This window comes from Cydia amplana, chromosome 3, assembly GCF_948474715.1.
Source record: "Cydia amplana chromosome 3, ilCydAmpl1.1, whole genome shotgun sequence".
NCBI lineage: Eukaryota > Metazoa > Arthropoda > Insecta > Lepidoptera > Tortricidae > Cydia > Cydia amplana.
The window spans coordinates 7,188,558-7,208,326 of NC_086071.1; the positions used below are offsets into that span (position 1 = coordinate 7,188,558).

At 38.7% G+C, this 19,769-nt stretch overlaps 2 protein-coding genes across 3 annotated transcripts in view; one reads left to right on the top strand and one right to left on the bottom strand.

Moving 5' to 3' along the window:
* Positions 1-10,385, top strand: part of LOC134662524 (small ribosomal subunit protein eS10) — a 54,350-nt gene extending 43,965 nt beyond the window's left edge. The window contains exon 5 of the mRNA XM_063518784.1: positions 10,372-10,385. The gene's annotated coding sequence lies outside the window, so the exon portion shown is untranslated. The remainder of the gene's footprint in view (positions 1-10,371) is intronic.
* Positions 4,605-19,769, bottom strand: part of LOC134662513 (proton-coupled zinc antiporter SLC30A1) — a 39,107-nt gene continuing 23,942 nt past the window's right edge. For both annotated transcript variants that reach the window (XM_063518767.1, XM_063518768.1), the window contains exons 5-9: positions 16,460-16,570; positions 16,191-16,313; positions 15,576-15,751; positions 5,527-5,626; positions 4,605-4,792 (exon numbers count right to left, since the gene is read on the bottom strand). In XM_063518767.1, the coding sequence (XP_063374837.1) occupies positions 4,665-4,792; positions 5,527-5,626; positions 15,576-15,751; positions 16,191-16,313; positions 16,460-16,570 (638 nt within the window). In that variant the 3' untranslated portion in view covers positions 4,605-4,664. The remainder of the gene's footprint in view (positions 4,793-5,526; positions 5,627-15,575; positions 15,752-16,190; positions 16,314-16,459; positions 16,571-19,769) is intronic.

Genomic DNA, 19,769 nt, shown 5'->3' on the forward strand with positions numbered 1-19,769 from the left:
TAGGCGATTTATGACGTATAAAAAAAAACTACTTACTAGATCTCGTTCAAACCAATTTTCGGTGGAAGTTTACATGGTAATGTACATCATATATTTTTTTTAGTTTTATCTTTCTCTTATTTTAGAAGTTACAGGGGGGGGGACACACATTTTACCACTTTGGAAGTGTCTCTCGCGCAAACTATTCAGTTTAGAAAAAAATGATATTAGAAACCTCAATATCATTTTTGAAGACCTATCCATAGATACCCCACACGTATGGGTTTAATGAAAAAAAAAATTTTGAGTTTCAGTTCAAAGTATGGGGAACCCCAAAAATTTATTGTTTTTTTTCTATTTTTGTGTGAAAATCTTAATGCGGTTCACAGAATACATCTACTTACCAAGTTTCAACAGTATAGTTCTTATAGTTTCGGAGAAAAGTGGCTGTGACATACGGACGGACAGACAGACGGACAGACGGACAGACGGACAGACAGACAGACAGACATGACGAATCTATAAGGGTTCCGTTTTTTGCCATTTGGCTACGGAACCCTAAAAATGGATAAATGGTATTATTCATAAAAATCTAACAAGCCCTTGATAATCGTTTGTTTTTACCAGTCATTTTGACATTTGTGTTTGTTAGAAGGAAACAAAATTTAAGAGGTTTACTAAGATTTATGAATAAGGGGCAAGTCTATTTGACACGGATAAACGCTAAACAATTAAGAAGGTAAATCACTCGTTACCAAGCTAAAAACTTACCTAATAGACCACAGTTTTTAACTCTCTGCAAGAGTTTTTCAATGCAAATAAGTATTAATTCTAAGATAATAAATTAATATTTTTGTTATATTTAATATGCGTAGAAAAAGATGTTTATAAATTTGTGTACCTTTTCTTATTGTGTATATTTTATATTTTGTAATTGCAATACCCTTGCAGGGTAACATGTTGTAACTATTGTACCTTTAGAGTAAGACCTGTACACCAACATGTGTGCGCAATAAAGATTCTATATATTCTATTCTATTCTATTCTATTCACTACTTAGTTAAGTAGGTACATATTATATTGCAATTCATAAGTAAATTGAAAAGAAAAAATAAGTACTTAAAATGTTAAACTTTGTGTCATAACTGTCATAAGCATACTCATGTAAAACTTGTCGATAATAGGTAGGTATTTAATAAAATAACCAAAAAAAAAAAATGGTAGCCTCGTGTGTATCCACATATTATCAGTCAATAAGTGCAATAAATGTCATCAAAAAGTATGCATTAAATAATAATCTACTGAAGTGTACTGAGTTTCTCTTTTGCCAATGGTTCTCAAAAACTAATTTTATTTACTTATGTATTGTTTACCTCTACAAACACCTTATATTCGAAATGCCTACAACATACCTATATACATACCTAATTTTCATTTCACATGTAAAACTTCCGTAACATTCCGTACGACTAATGGAGGTATGTCAGAACAACAAGATCACCTTACAATGGATCAAGGAACACAGTGGATCCCGAGGTAACGATGCTGCGGACGAGCTCGCCAGACTAGGATCGGGTGCGGGGGCGATTGGCCCGGAACCGACTCTCCCGATACCGTTTAGCAAGGTACGCTCAATGCTGCTGGCACGCACAGGGAAACTACACACAGAACACTGGCTAAACCAGACTGGATGCAGACAGGCCAAACAAGCCATGCCTGGCATCAACGGTAAGCTCACAAGGGCACTCCTTCAACTAGGAAAAGTTCGACTGAGTACGGTAACCAGTGTCATAACAGGTCATGGACTTTTTAACAAACATCTTTTTATAACAGGTGTCACAGACAGTCCCCTATGCCGTGGGTGCATGGAGAAGGAAGAAACAGCCTCACGTGGTGTTGGAATGCAGCGGAGTGGCCCCATACAGGGCAAAACATCTCGGATCCCCGAGAGATCTCCCCGAGTTCCTACTCAACATCAAAGGTTTGATAGGATTCCTCGAGGAGCTGGGCTGGCAGGACTAGCCCCTATCACGCAAAATAGGCGCAGGACGTCGAGTTGCGGAAAATCGCCCGTACTACAATACAATACAATACAACATTCCGTATTTACCTACCTACCTACATTATTCTGCGTAAGTACCTACCTACTGCTATGTTGTGCCTTTACGAGTAGAATAGGAGCGTAAATAATAAACGGCATAATTAAAACTCACTTAAATTTATTTATAACAATTTGTCAACAAATTTTGTACACAAATATCTTACAATTTAACTTATCGCTTACGTTACTTAATTACTCTAATTACCCTAGCCTAGTAGCCGGGTAAGTTACTTACCTTCTTTACTAATTAGTTGTCCTAATACTGTCGAGGAACATCACAGCTTATTTTGTAAATCTCCCACGGCTTATTTGTATTTTTTGCTATGAAAATGGATTATTGATTATCTATGAAGCGGGTTGAAAGCGATAGGCTGCGTATTGGCCCTAGGAAGTTTCATTTTCACATGTAAAAATTCTGTACCTGCAAAAAGAATGTGTCATATCATTTCCATTCTGATTTTACATGATTTTAACGTCCGTTTCCATAGGTAAATCACGATTGTTTTACCTCAAATTTTGAATAAGTTCCCCCAGAATAAATACTTAAAACCCGGCGAAACATCTCGTCAGAATTGGCTGACTTTATTTAGTCCCTTAGTTAACGAATCTACTACTCGTATTAGAAACGTGGCTTCGACAGGTTAATGCATCTATATGGACACTGTCGTTTGGTGGGCTACTTATAATTGGAAAAGATAAAGAAACGTTGCGAAAAACCTTAGATAAAGTGCCTATGGTAACTAAGTTAGTCACATTACATACTCGTATGTATTACGAGGCACCTACTGTACAGACCTATTAAATATCGACACGGAGTCGGACAAGGTGCCAAAAATGTATGCACGACCTTATTCCCATACATTAACGTCGTGTGTACATCTTTTTGGCACTTTGTTCGTGTCTATATATGATATACCTTGAATGTACTTCACAGTACCAACGTCTCCACAGGTGTCTGTCATAATATTCATAACATACAGTTGTCTGAATGAGTAATGAAACGAACAAACATTGAATTATTATTGTTGAATATTTTTACATAGTATGAATGCCTTGCATTGAACGTTATTATTTTTTAATGTGAAGGTTATTACTTTTATTTGAGCATCATATGAATGTTTTATCAGTATTAAGGTCAGTCGGGGCACGTGCGTCTATAGGACAAGTGCAACTACCCGTGGAAGTAACAACTTGTTGCTATAGGGTGGTCAGTTCCCCTTAACCTTTTCGACGCCGTGTCAAACACAAAAGCTGTCTCTCAGACGCCACGTCACCGAAGTGTCAAAACTGAAATTGAACTTTATGCATATAATATGCACCTAGGTCTATGTTGCTCTGTGGCGTGATACGTCTTTGGCGTTGGACCTGCGGTGCGTATATATCGGTCATTGGCGTCCAAAAGGTTAAGGGCGCACTTGCCTCGACCACAAATCAGAAAATACTGAGTAACCTTGCTCATTTCTTAAAATGATTTTGTCGTAGTTTGATACAAAGAGAATTAAATCACTACGTGGTTTCATAGGGGTTGGCTTTGGGAGTCACCTTCAGTAAGGTGCAGTTTCGGTATCTATCTCAATATTAAGTGACAGACAAAGAGTTTTGTGGCTAGTTAAATGACTAGCAACTTACTAACTTTAAAATAATGGCGGAACGATCACCCGACTGTCATTTGTAACGTGTATTCAGCAAACCGTAAAGTTGTAATGCCGCAGCTCGGACTATGTTTTCATTCATCACTCACTTTCACCCGCACTGGTAGGTAGGTACGTACCTACTACTGGCAGAACGCAGGCCTTACCTAAGCCTTAATAGAAACTTCATTTTCAACGGCAGTTCAATGGACTTTCTTTGGTTGTGTCTATGTCGTGTTTAAATCTTTTTATGGATTATAAACACTTTTGACTGAATTTACAGTAATTCACTTACCTATTACTTAATTAGACATACTTAATTTAATTACTATGTACATATTATGTATAATAAAATAACTTAATCGAGTAAAATAATCTACCTATTCATTATCAAGAATCAAAGTACCAGTGAATTCCGCAATTGAATGGTCAAGCTAATTTACTTGTCGTCGCATTCATTCGGGGAAAAGCAGACCCCGGACTCCGAAACAGTAGGAAATGCTAAGAGAAATGAAGTAGGTATTGACAATATCGCCATTTTTCGCTGTCGCTTTTCGAACACAAGAATTGCCGTATTTACGAAAACAACTGTTGCTATCTGACCTTTCAACTCAAAAGGGAAATTATAGCGCTTGTTCGGATACGGCTTGTTTTCATGCGATGTTTTCGTACGTCGATAAGCTATTGTTACGTCTGAGTGTAAGGCCTGAGTGGACGCTCGAAGCGGAACGTTCGGCGGGGCGTGGAGCTTTGGACGTTGGGCTCACAAGTAATTTGAGCAGCCACTAAGGCCGCTCCTATACGCTTGCATTTGTTTAACATGCACGCCGCACGTCCCGCCACGCTGCACGCCCAACTCGAGCGTCCACTCAGGACTTACACTTACACTGACACTGGTGCTTTGATTGTTGGTATGAACCTATGGCAAGAATCATTCAGCTGCAACGGGCAGCTCACACCCGCGCGACTTTAGGTTTGGGAGGCGGCTGGCAACAGCGCGGGCCGATGCATTCCTTCGCGCAGGGGTTGGCGCACGCTTCATTTGCCAACTGTATTAGCGATTTCTGCTCCTCCTCTGTGCCTGAAAATTAAACAAAAAATAGAAATTCGCTTATTTTATGGGAGGACATAATTTATATCAAAATTTCGAAAAATAAGTTCATCCAACGGTTATCTACACTACATCCCATCCTAAAACCTCGTTGATAACGGGAATGCAGTTATTTTTAGCCACTGTGCATAGGAAACTACATGTTAAATCTTATTGAGTGAAGTTGAAGGGTAGGTACACGGAAAGAACATGTCTAGTCACTTTTTTCGGAAAATTAGATTTTTATCTCAAAATGAAGAGCTCTTAATGAACTATTAGTTATATGTTTGCTGTATAATAAATGTAACACAACTTTATTTTTAGTTAAATAATACCGGTCACGGAATTACCATACGTTTTGACATTGTTCCAAATTATAAAACCGCGATTACTTAAAATGTTACTGAAGTGACTAGACATGTTCTTTCCGTACACCCTTCAGTTGTCTCTTAGCGTTTTTCCATTCCTTGCAAATAACCTTTCACGCCTATCCTTTAGGTACCTACACCCTAGAAAAGTAAGTAGGTAGACGATAGTAAACGACGAGCTTTTAAATTTTTTTATGAAATTTGTTTTTCCTCCGAACTCTTATAAATGACTATTATGATATTTATGATGCGTCGGTAACTGGCAGGAAGCTGCGCAGGATCGGGACAACTGGCACGCTCTCGTTTCGGAGGCCAAGATTCACTGTGGATCACTGAGCCAAATTAGTTATGACTCACCGACGAGTTGGGTCAGCATGAACTCTGGCTGTAGCGTGACGAGACCGATGCCGTGCCGCTTGAACACATCGCACACGAGCGCTGACGTCTTCAAGTAGTCCTGAAAACAAAATTAGTTTATTTTTTTAACTAACACGGGACTTAATCGCGTAAAACTTACGTTTATATATGGCCTGACGTTTCAAACGTGACGGTACGTTCGTGGTCACATGCGGACTGGCGAGGAATTGTATCATGATCTTGCTGCGCGGGTTTTGCGAACTACCCGCAATTGATCACGCACGCACGCACGTGTTAGTTATAAACAGAGATCGGACAGATTGGCGTCATTGTTCGCAATAATGTGGACATGACTCCAAATTTGATTATATAATTAATCATTTAATTATTTTAATAAATTTTTTACCTAAGATTTAATTTTGTTCCCTAGTCAATAAATAGCACTTAAATATATTTTGGATATAAAAAAATGAGTACCTACAGAAAATTTGGAAAACATACTGTTATTTTTTTTATAAATTTACATTATAAGAAATTTGTGTGTTATTTATTGATTATGAATCAAAATTAAACCTCAGGTAAGAAATTAATTAAATGATTAATTATTTAATCAATTTTGGAGTCATGTCCACATTATTGCGAGCAATGACGCAAATTTGTCCGATCTTTGGTTATAAAAGTATGAGTGAAAAATCGTGTTAGTTTAAATCAGTATAAAATAAACTATATCAAACAACAAATTAAATGAAACATAGCTATAATAGAATATTTACTATGGGCAGACATTTATGAAAAAGTATCTGTGGAAGGTGTGTGGTCGGGTGTTACCGATACAAACATAGGTACTTGGATAGGGGAAACTGGGGAGGGTTGATCACCCCTTTTATTTTTAGCAAAAATTTTCTTAACTATTGGCTGTTTTGAAAAACTTTATAGACCATACGATTCAGAATTTATCTGTTCATCAATAGTTTGAATTAGAACAGATTTGTGCAATAAATTAGACCATTTATAATCTACCAAACTAACGGGAGGTGGATTACTTCAAATAAACACGTGTAACGTTAATAATTTTATTTAACTTCGACAAACAGATTTACAATTTATTACGTAAATACGAATGGTCTATCTCGCCTATGCTTCGCCCATGAAATCCCAGAAAAAAGAGAGCTCTGATGCCTTCGTCGGCCTATTTAATAACCGTTGGTTCTACCCCTTCCTCTGCTCCTAACCAGTCTTGAAGCAGTTTCCTTCGTAGTCGGGTAGATGGCGCCTTCGAGCCATCGTTTGGTGTGTTGACATTTCGTGTAGTTACGCGCTCCTCCGCAAGGTGGCGCCACCGCTGCACTCGATTGCCAACACGGCCGTCCTGCATGGCGCCTGCCGCAGGCGCCTCACGAGTTAAGATACATGCTGAAACATACACGTAGGTTAAGAATGTGTAAAATTATCAAAACATACATAGCTGTTTGATTACTCATACCTGAGTGATAGCCACAGTGTAAGTTACTTTTATAGGCCGCCTATGTTCAAAGAGGTTTTCTCACTTAAACACGTTCGCCTTGGTTTCACATCGGTTGATACCTACTTAAAAGCTTGCCACGCAACATTTAAGATTTTACGTGTATCCAACTCGATTTTTACCAATAACAACCTCCACTGTGACTTCATCAAGTTTTGACAGCGCATGTCATACGTAAAGCAGATTCATATTATATGTTGAAGCATTTATCTTAACTCTGAACTTAATTTAAGCCATTCTAAATTTGTAAGGGACTATGTATAAATTAACTTTATATGTAACTGTAGTTTAAAAAAAAAATGAAATGTTATTATTATTTATGAAATAAATAGAATAGCACTGAAATTGAAAATAGGTGTAAGTTTTATTTAGTATTTATCATAAAAAAAATAAAGGGAATCTAGAGAAAGCAAGGTTGTTTTACTTATAATCTTACCTTGCCAACACGGTTATATACACATTGAATATTACCTAATTAATACTCCAATCATCAATATTGATCCACCGTTTCATATTTTCAGCCGCAGTTACTCCAGTGTACTTTTTATTACTCCTTTCACTCCCAATTACCTCCGTCACCTCATACCTATCGTTTCCCATAATCTTGCTGACTTGAAACGGACCCTTGTATACAGGTAACAACTTTTTGCTTTTACCATCATTACTCTGACTTTGAATGGTTACCATAACCAGGTCTCCCACACTGTATGCAGGTGCTTTACTTCGAGATCGGTCAAACCTCTCTTTCTGATACTGTGCATTGGACTTAATATTACTATCTACATTCTCACGCAACCTTGTCACGTCTATCAGGTTATCGTCGTATCCTGGCGCTAAACTATCGCTATCTGTACGTAACCTATATCCGAAGAGAACTTCACTAGGGACTGCTTGTATAGTTTTGTGTATGGTACTATTTAAACCTTGCTGTAATATTTTTACGTACTGATCCCATCTGTCATCGGTTGTATTGGCGCCTAGTGTTTTTAACGAATCAAGGATAGTTTTATTAAAACGCTCCGCTTGGCCATTCGAACGAGGCATGCCAGTTGCCACCGTATGCAAATGTATGTTCTTATTAGTGCAATATTGTGTAAACTCGTTTGAGGTAAAACTACTACCGGCATCGGTTATTATACGTTTTGGGTTACCAAACGTTTTTGACAGGGTTTCAAGTTCTTTAATAACACACGAAGTTTTTGTTGATTTTACCGCAAAAATAAACACAAACTTCGTGAAAGCATCCACAGCGACTAATAAATATTGATTTTTACTTTTAGTTTTAACAAATGGGCCTAAATGATCAAGATGAAGTGTGTGGTATGGTCTTGCATATTTTGGCAACGGGTACAGCTCACCTTCTTTAGCCCCCCCTTTCTTTTTGTAATAAATACAGTTAATGCAATTTTTGATATATTTTTTTAAGACGTGTCTCATCCTAGGAAACCAATACTGCGAGCTTATTCGTTCAATGGTTTTGTCTACAGAAAAATGACCCAAATCGTCGTGGTTACATCTAATGATCTGCCATATGCAGTTTTTTGGGACCACCCAACGACGGCCTTGGGACGTTCTTCTGTAGACTTTGCCTCCTAAAACCTCATAGTTAGTAAAAATGTCTTTATTGTTATCGGCGTCTCCTGATTCAATTATCGTCCTAATACGTTTCAATTCAGGATCTTGTAATTGAACCGTTAATAACCAATCTGCTTCGGTTATCGATAAAACTACTTCAATCTCTGATTTTTCTCCTGACGGCACGGGGTTACGACTTAATGCGTCTACATGTTGCATTCGCGTACCTTCTCTATGTGTGATATCGAACGCAAACTCTTGTGTCGATAAAACCCACCGTGCTATCCGGGGAATAATCTCTTTTTTAGTCAACGCGTATCGAACCGCGTTACAGTCGGTGACAATTTTAAAAGGCGATCCTAACAGGTACAACCGAAATTTTTGAAGCGAGCAAACAATAGCTAACAGCTCTAACTCAAATGAGTGATATTTCTTTTCCTCATTTGTGGTTTGCCGACTATAGTAATGCACGGGCTTTTCACCCTCATCAGTAATTTGCATTAAAATGCCGGCAAGACCTTCCCTACTAGCGTCCGTATACAAAACGTGTTCTTTATTTGGGTCATAAATCGACAACACACTATCCGATGTAAGTTTATGTTTCAAAACCTGGAACGCTTGTTCATGAACTGTGTCCCATACCCAAACCGCATCCTTCTTTAACAACCTCGTCAATGGGGCAGAAATCATAGCGCAGTTTTTTATAAACTTTCTAAAGTAGCTTATGAGGCCCAAAAATTGTCGAAGTTGGTGTACGGTTTTTGGGACCGGGAAATTCTCTACAGCTTCCAATTTGGATTGATTAGGCATGACACAATTAGGTTTAATTCTATATCCTAAGAACTCAATTTCAGATTTGAAAAAGTGACATTTTTTTAGGTTCAGGGTCAAGCCATTTTCGCGAAATATTTTTAGAACCCGTTCAAGCAATTTCAAATTTTCTTCAACCGTTTCTGTAACCAAATACACATCATCTAAATATAGGATCACATTTTCAAATCTGAGATTCCCTAGGACTTTATTCATCATCTCTTGAAATACTGACGGGGCATTGACTAACCCAAAAGGGACCCGAAGGAAGGAATAGTGACCATCTTCCGTAATAAACGCCACTTTGTCTACTGAATCCGGGTGCATGGGAATTTGGTAATACCCACTCTTTAAGTCTAAGCTGGTGAAACATTTATGACCCTGAAGCCTATCAACAAGATCTTCTATCCGAGGCATGGGGTATTGTTTTTTAACCGTGACTTTATTTAGCAACCTGTAATCAATGCACAGCCTTTTTTCCCCGTTTTTCTTATTAACCAGTAATGCGGGGCTCGCATATGGCGAGTTACTTTCACAGATTATTTTATTTTCTAAGAGTTCGTTAACCATTTCTCTGATTATCTTTCTGTCAGCATGAGATGCCCTAAAGGGTCTGCATTGAATAGGTTGCGGGTTAGTAACCTCAATAATCATTTCATGGTTAGCCACCTTTCCTAACTCTTTAGTGTTAGACGCAACGCAGTCTCTATAAGTCCTAAAGAGTGCTGTCAATTCGCTTTGATGAGAGTCCGCGTCCAATTCAAATTCTGCGATATTGTTACAAAACTCTGTAAATGTTTTCGCATAATCAAACAGGAGGCGGTTCCCTACCCGCGAGTATACCAAGTCAGCTCGTTCAGTCACGTTTCGCCCAATTAACATTTCACGATCGTCTAAATCATTACTTATATAGAAATCAATATTCTTTAAACACACCGAATCCAATTTAAAATCAAGTACTACCTTTTGTTGAACGTATTCTGAAATACCCTTTTTATAACCATGCAGCAAGACGGGGGATGGCAAAGGAATACTTTTAAGAGAGTATTTGTTCACCAGTGATGGTGTTATTAATGAACAACTACTCCCCATGTCTATAAATGCATCATAATAGTAGGTGTCATTAACGTAAATCTTTTTTATAAATTTATCGCGTGAATTGACGGTAGAAATGAGTTTAGTCTCTTCCTGTTTTTCGGTTTTAGTTGAATGTTTTTTATGAAAACACGCGGCTTCATCATGCCCCCGTTTGCCACAAAATTCACATTTTCGATTTAACTTGTCGCAATTTGTTTTCTTATGATTACCACCACATACGTAACATTCAATTGGTTTTCGTTGAGTTTGGTTAAGAGCCTGATTGTTATTGGACGGAGCGGTCTGACTCGAGCCTGACTGACCTGTAGGTATCTTTGCAGAATTACTAGGCTGTGTGGTAGTGACATGTGTACCTATCTTGCCTTGTCCATCGCGTATATTTGAACTAAATTGTTTCGAGGTTCTGGATTTGTAAGTACGTCCGTGAAGAAAACTTGCCAAGCTATCACACGTTGTAAAATTGCTTGCTTCGATTGACGCGCCTATCCCAGAATCTCCTATATTGCCAACAATTATTGATACAACATCCATTTCCGAGAAATTTAATGACAAACGATCGATTTTGCTCTTCTGTTCGAAATAAAACTCGTACAATGATTGGTTATCGGTCGGTTTCTTGTCTACTACTTCTTTCAAAAGTTGAAACATATCACGTCTTATTTGAAAGCTAGATGCTAACCTACGGCGCCAGTCCGCCCAACGCCACGAAGGCCACTCTTGTTCCGTACGCAATAAAGAATCGTACCAGGTCTTAGCGGACCCTTTTAGTTTGTTAAGCGCTTGAAATTTAACCACACCATCTGACCATGAAAAAGTTTTAGCGTAAGATTGAATAATATTAAGCCAAGCACCTATGTCGTCTCGTAAAGGATCAAATTCCGGTATAATATTGTTCACCACAGTAGAAGCTTTATCTGTACTTACAGTTGAGGTATCAGCCTTACGTGATACCTTTGTTTTCTTCTTTTCCTTTCTTGTTTGTTTCGGTGGAGGTGACGGAGTTCTCGTCCGACCACTGCTGCTACTTGAAGTAGAAGTTGAACGCGCACGCACGTGCTTGGCGCGTTTCCGTTTTCCCATGGTGGGCGTTGATTATCCCCAGTTCTGATATAATCTACCAAACTAACGGGAGGTGGATTACTTCAAATAAACACGTGTAACGTTAATAATTTTATTTAACTTCGACAAACAGATTTACAATTTATTACGTAAATACGAATGGTCTATCTCGCCTATGCTTCGCCCATGAAATCCCAGAAAAAAGAGAGCTCTGATGCCTTCGTCGGCCTATTTAATAACCGTTGGTTCTACCCCTTCCTCTGCTCCTAACCAGTCTTGAAGCAGTTTCCTTCGTAGTCGGGTAGATGGCGCCTTCGAGCCATCGTTTGGTGTGTTGACATTTCGTGTAGTTACGCGCTCCTCCGCAAGGTGGCGCCACCGCTGCACTCGATTGCCAACACATTATTTAATGAAAACCCATACTGTAGACTTTTACCATGTGTCCCCTATATTAGGCAGACTTGTTTACCCCTAATTGGGAGCCTTGATCCTAGGGGGATCAAGTGTCCCTGGTTCTTGGGACACATGGTAAACAGATTTTTACCATGTCTCCCCATACCAGATTCTCATTTACTATATAACTCGGATCGCTATTAGTAATGCATCTAGAATTTGGAAAACACACAGCAAACATATATATATTGTATCTTCCATACTTTGAGGTTGTATTTCCGGTTATCAGATGTGTTAGTCCGATGGGATCAAGTCTTCCATATTTGGGGACACTTGGTAAAAAGATTTTAAGCGGAAATGCCATACTTCGAGGGTTGTATCTACATTAATTTATTAACTTTACCTACAGGAAATTAATATATTAAGGTATGAAACACATAATAATCCATAATCTTATGATTTTAAAATACAATGTAATTGTATTTTCCATACAACAACATAAAATTTGGAATCAATTTTTGTACCAACAAAAGTAAAAAAAAATCAGAAATTAAAGTTATAAACAAAAAAAATTCTTGTAACAAGCAAGCTAAAGCTTTTAAAGTTCTTTTTAATGTATTTTTAGCTTCAGATACAGCATATTTTTATTTTCTACTGGTTTTTTACCCTTCTCTGGTCGTTATTATTTACTAAAAGTTTATAAATTTACCACGCACGTTTTGAGGACGGTGCTTGAGCTGCATAATCCTAAAATCCTTTCTACGGACCGTCGTCGGTTCTATAGTATAAAAGTTCGGAGGGCCATTGAAATTGCATCTCATCCGTTAAAACAAATATCGTTCGGTTGAAAAACCAAATATAGTTATGAGTGTTGTTTGTCGATCCCGGAACATCCCTAGTGTGTAAAACGTTTAAGTTGATAAATAAGACCAAGTGCGGATAGTTCGTAAAATGTCGATGTCAACTTTAGTCAGTCTTTTCCGAGACCACGGGGACAATTCCGTTTTCGAAACGTCGGAGGTATAATTGAAAACTAAATTATACAATTAATAAACAATAATGAGTCAACCTTGAAAATTTTAATCAGTGTTTCTCTGGTCGTACTTTCGCGGCATGATTTCCAAAAGAAAAGAAAATATTTATGATAGCTTATGAATCATTTTGTAAGTAGATTGATTACAAGGTGTACTTGATCCATGTGGGGGTGACATGATCCCGGAATCATATCTCCCCTGGAGAAAAAGACTAAGTCTCCCCAAACATAGCAAGATTATAAAACGTGCCGTACTCGAAACTTGTGTTCGCGTATTTCAATGTAATCCAAGTTAATCATCACTTCAATAAACAACAAATAAAATAAGCACACTCACTAACATCATTTCCATCCCATGCTATAAAATAAATCCACGTAAAGCTTACCGAAAATGTAATATAATACGCAGAAAATCTTTTACCGTCCGCCATTTTTAAACCACTGACTTCTTCGATACAGCGCCATGACAGAACGTGAAGTTAGGAACGAATGAATGAGTGTTACTAGCGTAAAAAAATGTATTTCGTTTGGTTTAATAAAAAATGAAGTTTACCAAGTGTCCCCTAGGGATCGACCCTCCCCACCCTCACCTACCTACTTATAGAGACTGATACAAGTATAACCCTCCCCGTGCCGTGGTGGGGTAAAATTTGATATCACCTAGCCTACACTAATTAGTTAGGTACTCTAATCAGCTAAAGCCTGACAAGATTTATATATGTATTTGGCCTTCGAGTTGTTGCGGATTTTCAGTGGTATTAATTTATTTTACTGGCTATCGAATGTCAACGATGTAAACAAGAAGGATTTCGCAATAATAATAAAAGATTTTACCAAAATGATGACAAATCCCAAAAAATATTCCTAAAGCTGCAAGACATGATTTTGAATAGGTACAATGATTTATAATTACATCAAAATAGAACGAAGAATTGCGTTATATTCCAATAAACAACGTTTTGAAATTGGTTCCTTGACATGAATGGTACCTTTTATTATAGGTAGAATTTTATCAGGCTTTATAAGGTGTAATTTAATTTACAATAAATCTAGTGTACCTATATACATATATAAATAATCTCAATATATTCAAGCAATAATAGACCTACAGTCTGTATGGTAACGATAACGATAATCTGTTAGGTTGGTGGATTTCACCAGGCATGCAAAACGCATTCGTTATGGTTTCAAGCGCGTCAATTCACAGTGTTCAATTATCCGGAATAAAAACAACATGTGAAATAATGAGATCTGTTACATGCTTTATTTGAACACAAAGGAATTTTTGTTTTGTATTACAATTTTTACGCTACTGAAGCGTTGAAGGTTGAGGGGCTCAAATAACTTCCACATATGACGTCATACATTTATGATATTGTTTTGTTGTCGAGAAGAGATGAGGGAAACTCAAAGTTCTTATACGTACTGGACGTGGACTGGTTGTCCTATAGCTGAATAGAGGGTTTTGTGGAAATACTTATAAAATATCTACATTTTACCACAACATCTAGCAAAATGTTTATGAAATAATGAATGTTGAAGTAAATTTTATTAGACAGTACCTGAGCTAACGAAAGCATCGAAATAATGTACATATTCATAATCTGCTACAGATTCAGTTGGCTCAGGTACAGTCAAAGAGTTTATTTACAGTAGGTACCATTTCGTAATGATTTAGTACCTTGTCACAGTGACAATCGATATGAAAGTCGCTCAGGGACCTCATATTACTTTATTGTCACTGTGTGTGACAAGGTGCAAAATGGTACCTACAGAAATTGAGAGGAAAGGGGACGGCCGCTTATCCATACAAACATAGTCTCCATTTTTCTCTCTGGATATTGATATTACGGAAAATATTTTTACACCCCCCTTTTTTGATTTTTTGATTATTGTAGAATAGGAGCGAATGCGCCTAACTCTTATAATAATTAAAGAGAGGAAAATGAGGACTATTACGTTTGCATGAAAAGGCGATTTCGCGCGAGTCCTCCACATTCTTAAATTCCTTGCTGGTTGGAATCGTGGCTTAGGGCATTTTATTAGATACAATATGGTATAGTACTTCCTCGTACTTGCACGGCACTGCTAATCGTTATAGAGTGGCTTATTATAGGTTCGATAAAGCTGCAACCGGTCCGGTCCGGTTCGGTCCGGTCCGGTCTGGTTGAGTGGTACCTACCCTACTTTAGTAACGTGTTCAACACGAATTAGATGAAGCAAAGAGAAAGCAGTTTGTTTTCTCATCTCGTCAAGTTAAAGTCTCGCACAGAACAGTTATAAAATGGCGTAAGTTCTACGTAACACTTGTGCTCTTTTACATCTAAGCAGAGCGAGACTTGTACCCTTTTCCAATAGGGCCACGGATACACGTTAGGTATCCGTGTGATATGGAATATGACCGAAACTTGGAAAAATCGGTCAGTTGGTTTAAGATAAAGGGGTTGCGTTAGCGCGCCTAGTTTAGCTGCCTTTGAAGATCGGCGTCGCGTGCCTAATAAGGAGTTCGACTAAGGAGCAAAAGAGGTCGTGCAGCGCCGGGATGGGAATGGGACTCACCTCTGTCGAGGAGTAGGCGACGTGCGCGGTGGCCACGACGTGGTCGCGGTGCAGCTGCCACACGTGCAGCTCGTGGATGGCCAGCACGCCTGGCACGCGCAGCGCCGCCGCCTTCAACTCGCACGCGCCCAGGCCCTCTGGCACGGTTTGTAACAGGATCATGCCCGCTGAACGCACTAAACAACCAGGAAAATTTTATATCGTCAGGTGACAATAAGCAAAACTCACTAATTACTAAAAAATATTTAAACACAAATTAACCTTCTCTTCGTACTAATATGGTTCACTATGGCTATGAACTTGTGGTGGTACTTAGTGAGTTTTGCTTGTCACCTGACGATATCAACAGTTGCAAAATTGATGAAAAATATAAATACAAGCTGAGTTAACTAAACTTTCAATAGCAGTTACTGTGTTTCCGCAATAAAGTAACATAATATAATGCCTACAGATTTGGTAGTGGACCCGGTGAAGTTGTTTTACTTAATTTAAATAACGGGATAGAAAGCCTACAATTGTGCGTAAAACACTAATTACTTGAGTGTTTACTGCAAAATTTGAATTACATGGATGACTCTGATAGACTATAATAGTTGTACAACTAATGAGTCTTACTGAAAGGATAGTTGAAGCAAACAAGCACAATCGCGGCGATAGCAGAGAGTGCGGGATCAACGATGCCTGCCGCATGTCCCTCCCACTCCAACGTAAGCCCGGCGGCCATCACGAACAAACTGCCTGCAAAAGACAACATTATTAGGATTTAAGGGGACAGCACACCATAAGAATCATAACTCATCCGTTCCTTCGTCGAATCCATTCGATAGCGTTCAGTTCGATTTTGGTTGGTGGTTCATATAGTTAAAGTATCTGGAGGCACTTACTGGCGATGTCAGTGGGCGCATGCGCGAGGACCGGCTCGCCGACGCCCTGCTTCAGCACCACGCCGCCGCTCTCCGTCATGCTCAGGCGTCGGCTGTAGCTCAACTCGCGACCTGTGCCAATCGTAATTTTGTTAATGCCGCACTGGGCTGGAAAATTATCAAATAGAACGCGTTCACAGCAGTGAATCAAAACCAAGAAATTTTTTTTGGTAATGTCCCCAAAATCTAAATCGTCGCCCGTTTAATAGGAGACAAAGATTTGTTCATAGTTCTTTTCTTACAATTCGTAAAACCTGAATCCGTTAAAACCCGAATTTATAATAAGTAAGTATGTAGGTACTTCAATAAATATTTAGGTAATACAATGAAACCTGGTTAAGTGGGACCTGGATAAGTGAATGAGAAACCTCTATAGCTGGGACTCATGGTGCGGTTCCGACACTTTAGCACTGAATTACCTCTGTTAGTGAGATAAAACGAAACTCTATGGTCAAACAGAAAACTGTGTTCACGTCTTTCCTGTAGACATACACAAAAGTTAAGGGCTATAAAGGTTAATTTTCTTATTTAACCCTTATCCACGTGAAAAGGTTCTCCTTTTATTTAGAGAAATATGACAAAATCATTACTTACATTACATGCCCACAAGCTGTTAACTATTGCCCACAGGAGAGAAAACTAGTGTGTTCGCGCGAACTGTACATTTTTCTCTCCTGTGGGCAATAGTTAAGAACAGATATTTTAGACAACGAAGAACGCTGCTCTTACTTGCATTATAAAGACATACTTAGTTTACTCATTAAAATTTAGTTCTTGTAGGTACTACGTACTCGTATTTTTTTTCTGATTGGTAGTAAAGACGGTTTTTGTTGGTTTGGCACCGCCTTCAAAAACTAAGTAATTACCCGGATGATTATTAATTTTCTTATTATTACTATTATTAGGTATTAATTACTTTTTGGCAAAAATTCGCTTTACGACGGGATAGAGACTGGACACGTAAAGGGGTGCCATATAAAAATTATTTTGTACTTTTCAGTGGGTTGGTTTTTTGAAGGCGGTTCCCTTTTTTTAAAAAAGATTTTATATTAAGTTATTTTATTTTGGTTTTATTTTTGTTTATTTTTAATTTTTTAATTATTTTTTATTTATTTTATTTTATTTTTTACTTTTTAGTGATAGGTAGGTACTTCATCTATTTTAGGTTTTGGGCTAAAATACTAGTTTGTTAGACTCTCCATTTAGTTTTGGGCTAGTAACTACCTACTAATGTTGGTGATGGCCAATGATCGGAATAGGTAGTGCCATTTGGGGTCAATGACCTCAAACATTGTACTTAACATGGATAAGACTCGCGATTCAAAGACTCTTATTTTTTCACGAAAATATTTCTTGGCATGTCTTTAATAGGCTACATGACTAATTTTCATTTATGGTATCAATCTATCGAGTTTGTTTTTAGGATCAAATGTCTATATGGGAGCCATTGCATTAAAGCAACACAAAAGTCAGAAATTATAGTCAAAGTCCGACAGTCGCACTTCACTCGTGAAACGCCCCTCACAAAAGGATAAGTGAACGTGACGTCAAGGTCATTGAGATCCCATCTTGAAGTAAGGACAAAACAAGAAAATTGCGTTTTTGTCCATGAAATATTGCGTTTATGTATATAGTTGCTATACAATATTTTTTTGGATAAAATGTAAGGAATCGAAAGGTACACATTTTTATCGTTTTTGGAAGTTAAACAAAAACTTAAATTTTGAAACTTTCAGGTCCTGTAACATTGCCGTATTTTATGTTAATATCCACATTATTATGATAAATTGATAATTTGCTATCTATTTTACTAGATTTTGTTATAAAATTCAACATGTGTCATTATCCCTATTGAAGTAGGTAATATGAAAACCCGGGGTGAAAAGGTATATCCATACTAAGCTTACGCACCGAAGTCCCGTGAAATGGCACTACCAATTCCGATCACTGGTGATGGCCTAACTCGATGATAATCGCGACACAACATAATATGACGTTTTGGTGCTAAACGATTTGCCACCCACTCCCACCCACTCCCATTCCCAGTCCCAGTCCGAGTCCGACTCCCACTCCCACTATTTTATCTAAATCGGTTTCAGAAACATAAATTTGTTGGTAGAGGTATACCGATAGCATGGCCACCTACCGGGTCCAATTGGTTTTTCAAACCATCCATGTACTGTACACTAAAACCTTCTCCAGAATGTAACAAACACTTTTCTGAAAACCGCATCAAAATCGGTTCAGCCAAACGCGAGATAATCACGAACAAACATACACAGATACATACGTACATACATACATACGGGTCAAACTGGGAACGTCCTTTTTTTAAAGGCAGTTAGAAAAAAGTTCATCGACCCACCTAGTGGAACTCTGCAACATAGGCACACGACGACAAGTCGGTTAACCAAAACAAAGTGTGCCTATGTTGCACCAAACCTAAGTTCCACTAGGTACAGCAAGGGTTCAGCATCAGCTCTATCTTGGGTACTGCTCTCCCAAGTGCTCATCAAGATGCGACATATTACCAAAATAGCGTGGGCCTATGTTGCACCAAACCTGAGTTCCACTAGGTACAGCAAGGGTTCAGCATCAGCTCTATCTTGGGTACTGTTCTCCCAAGTGCTCATCAAGATGTGACGGATGACCAAAATAGCGTGGGCCTATGTTGCACCAAACCTGAGTTCCACTAGGTATAGCCAGGGTTCAGCATCAGCTCTATCTTGGGTACTGCTCTCCCAAGTGCTGATCATGATGTGACGGATGACCAAAATAGCGTGGGCCTATGTTGCACCAAACCTGAGTTCCACTAAGTACAGCCAGGGTTCAGCATCAGCTCTATCTTGGGTACGGCTCTCCCAAGTGCTCATCAAGATGTGACGGATGACCAAAATAGCGTGGGCCTATGTTGCACCAAACCTGAGTTCCACTAGGTACAGCCAGGGTGAACCCTGCCAGCCAGGGTGGTTTGGTGCATCAGCTCTATCTTGGGTACTGCTCTCCCAAGTGCTCATCAAGATGTGACGGATGGCCAAAATAGCGTTGGCCTATGTTGCACCAAACCTGAGTTCCACTAGGTACAGCCAGGGTTCAGCATCAGCTCTATCTTGGGTACTGCTCTCCCAAGTGCTCATTAAGATGTGACGGATGACCAAAATAGCGTGGGCCTATGTTGCACCAAACCTGAGTTCCACTAGGTACATCCCGAGTTCCACTAGGTACATCCAGGGTTCAGCATCAGCTCTATCTTGGGTACTGCTCTCCCAAG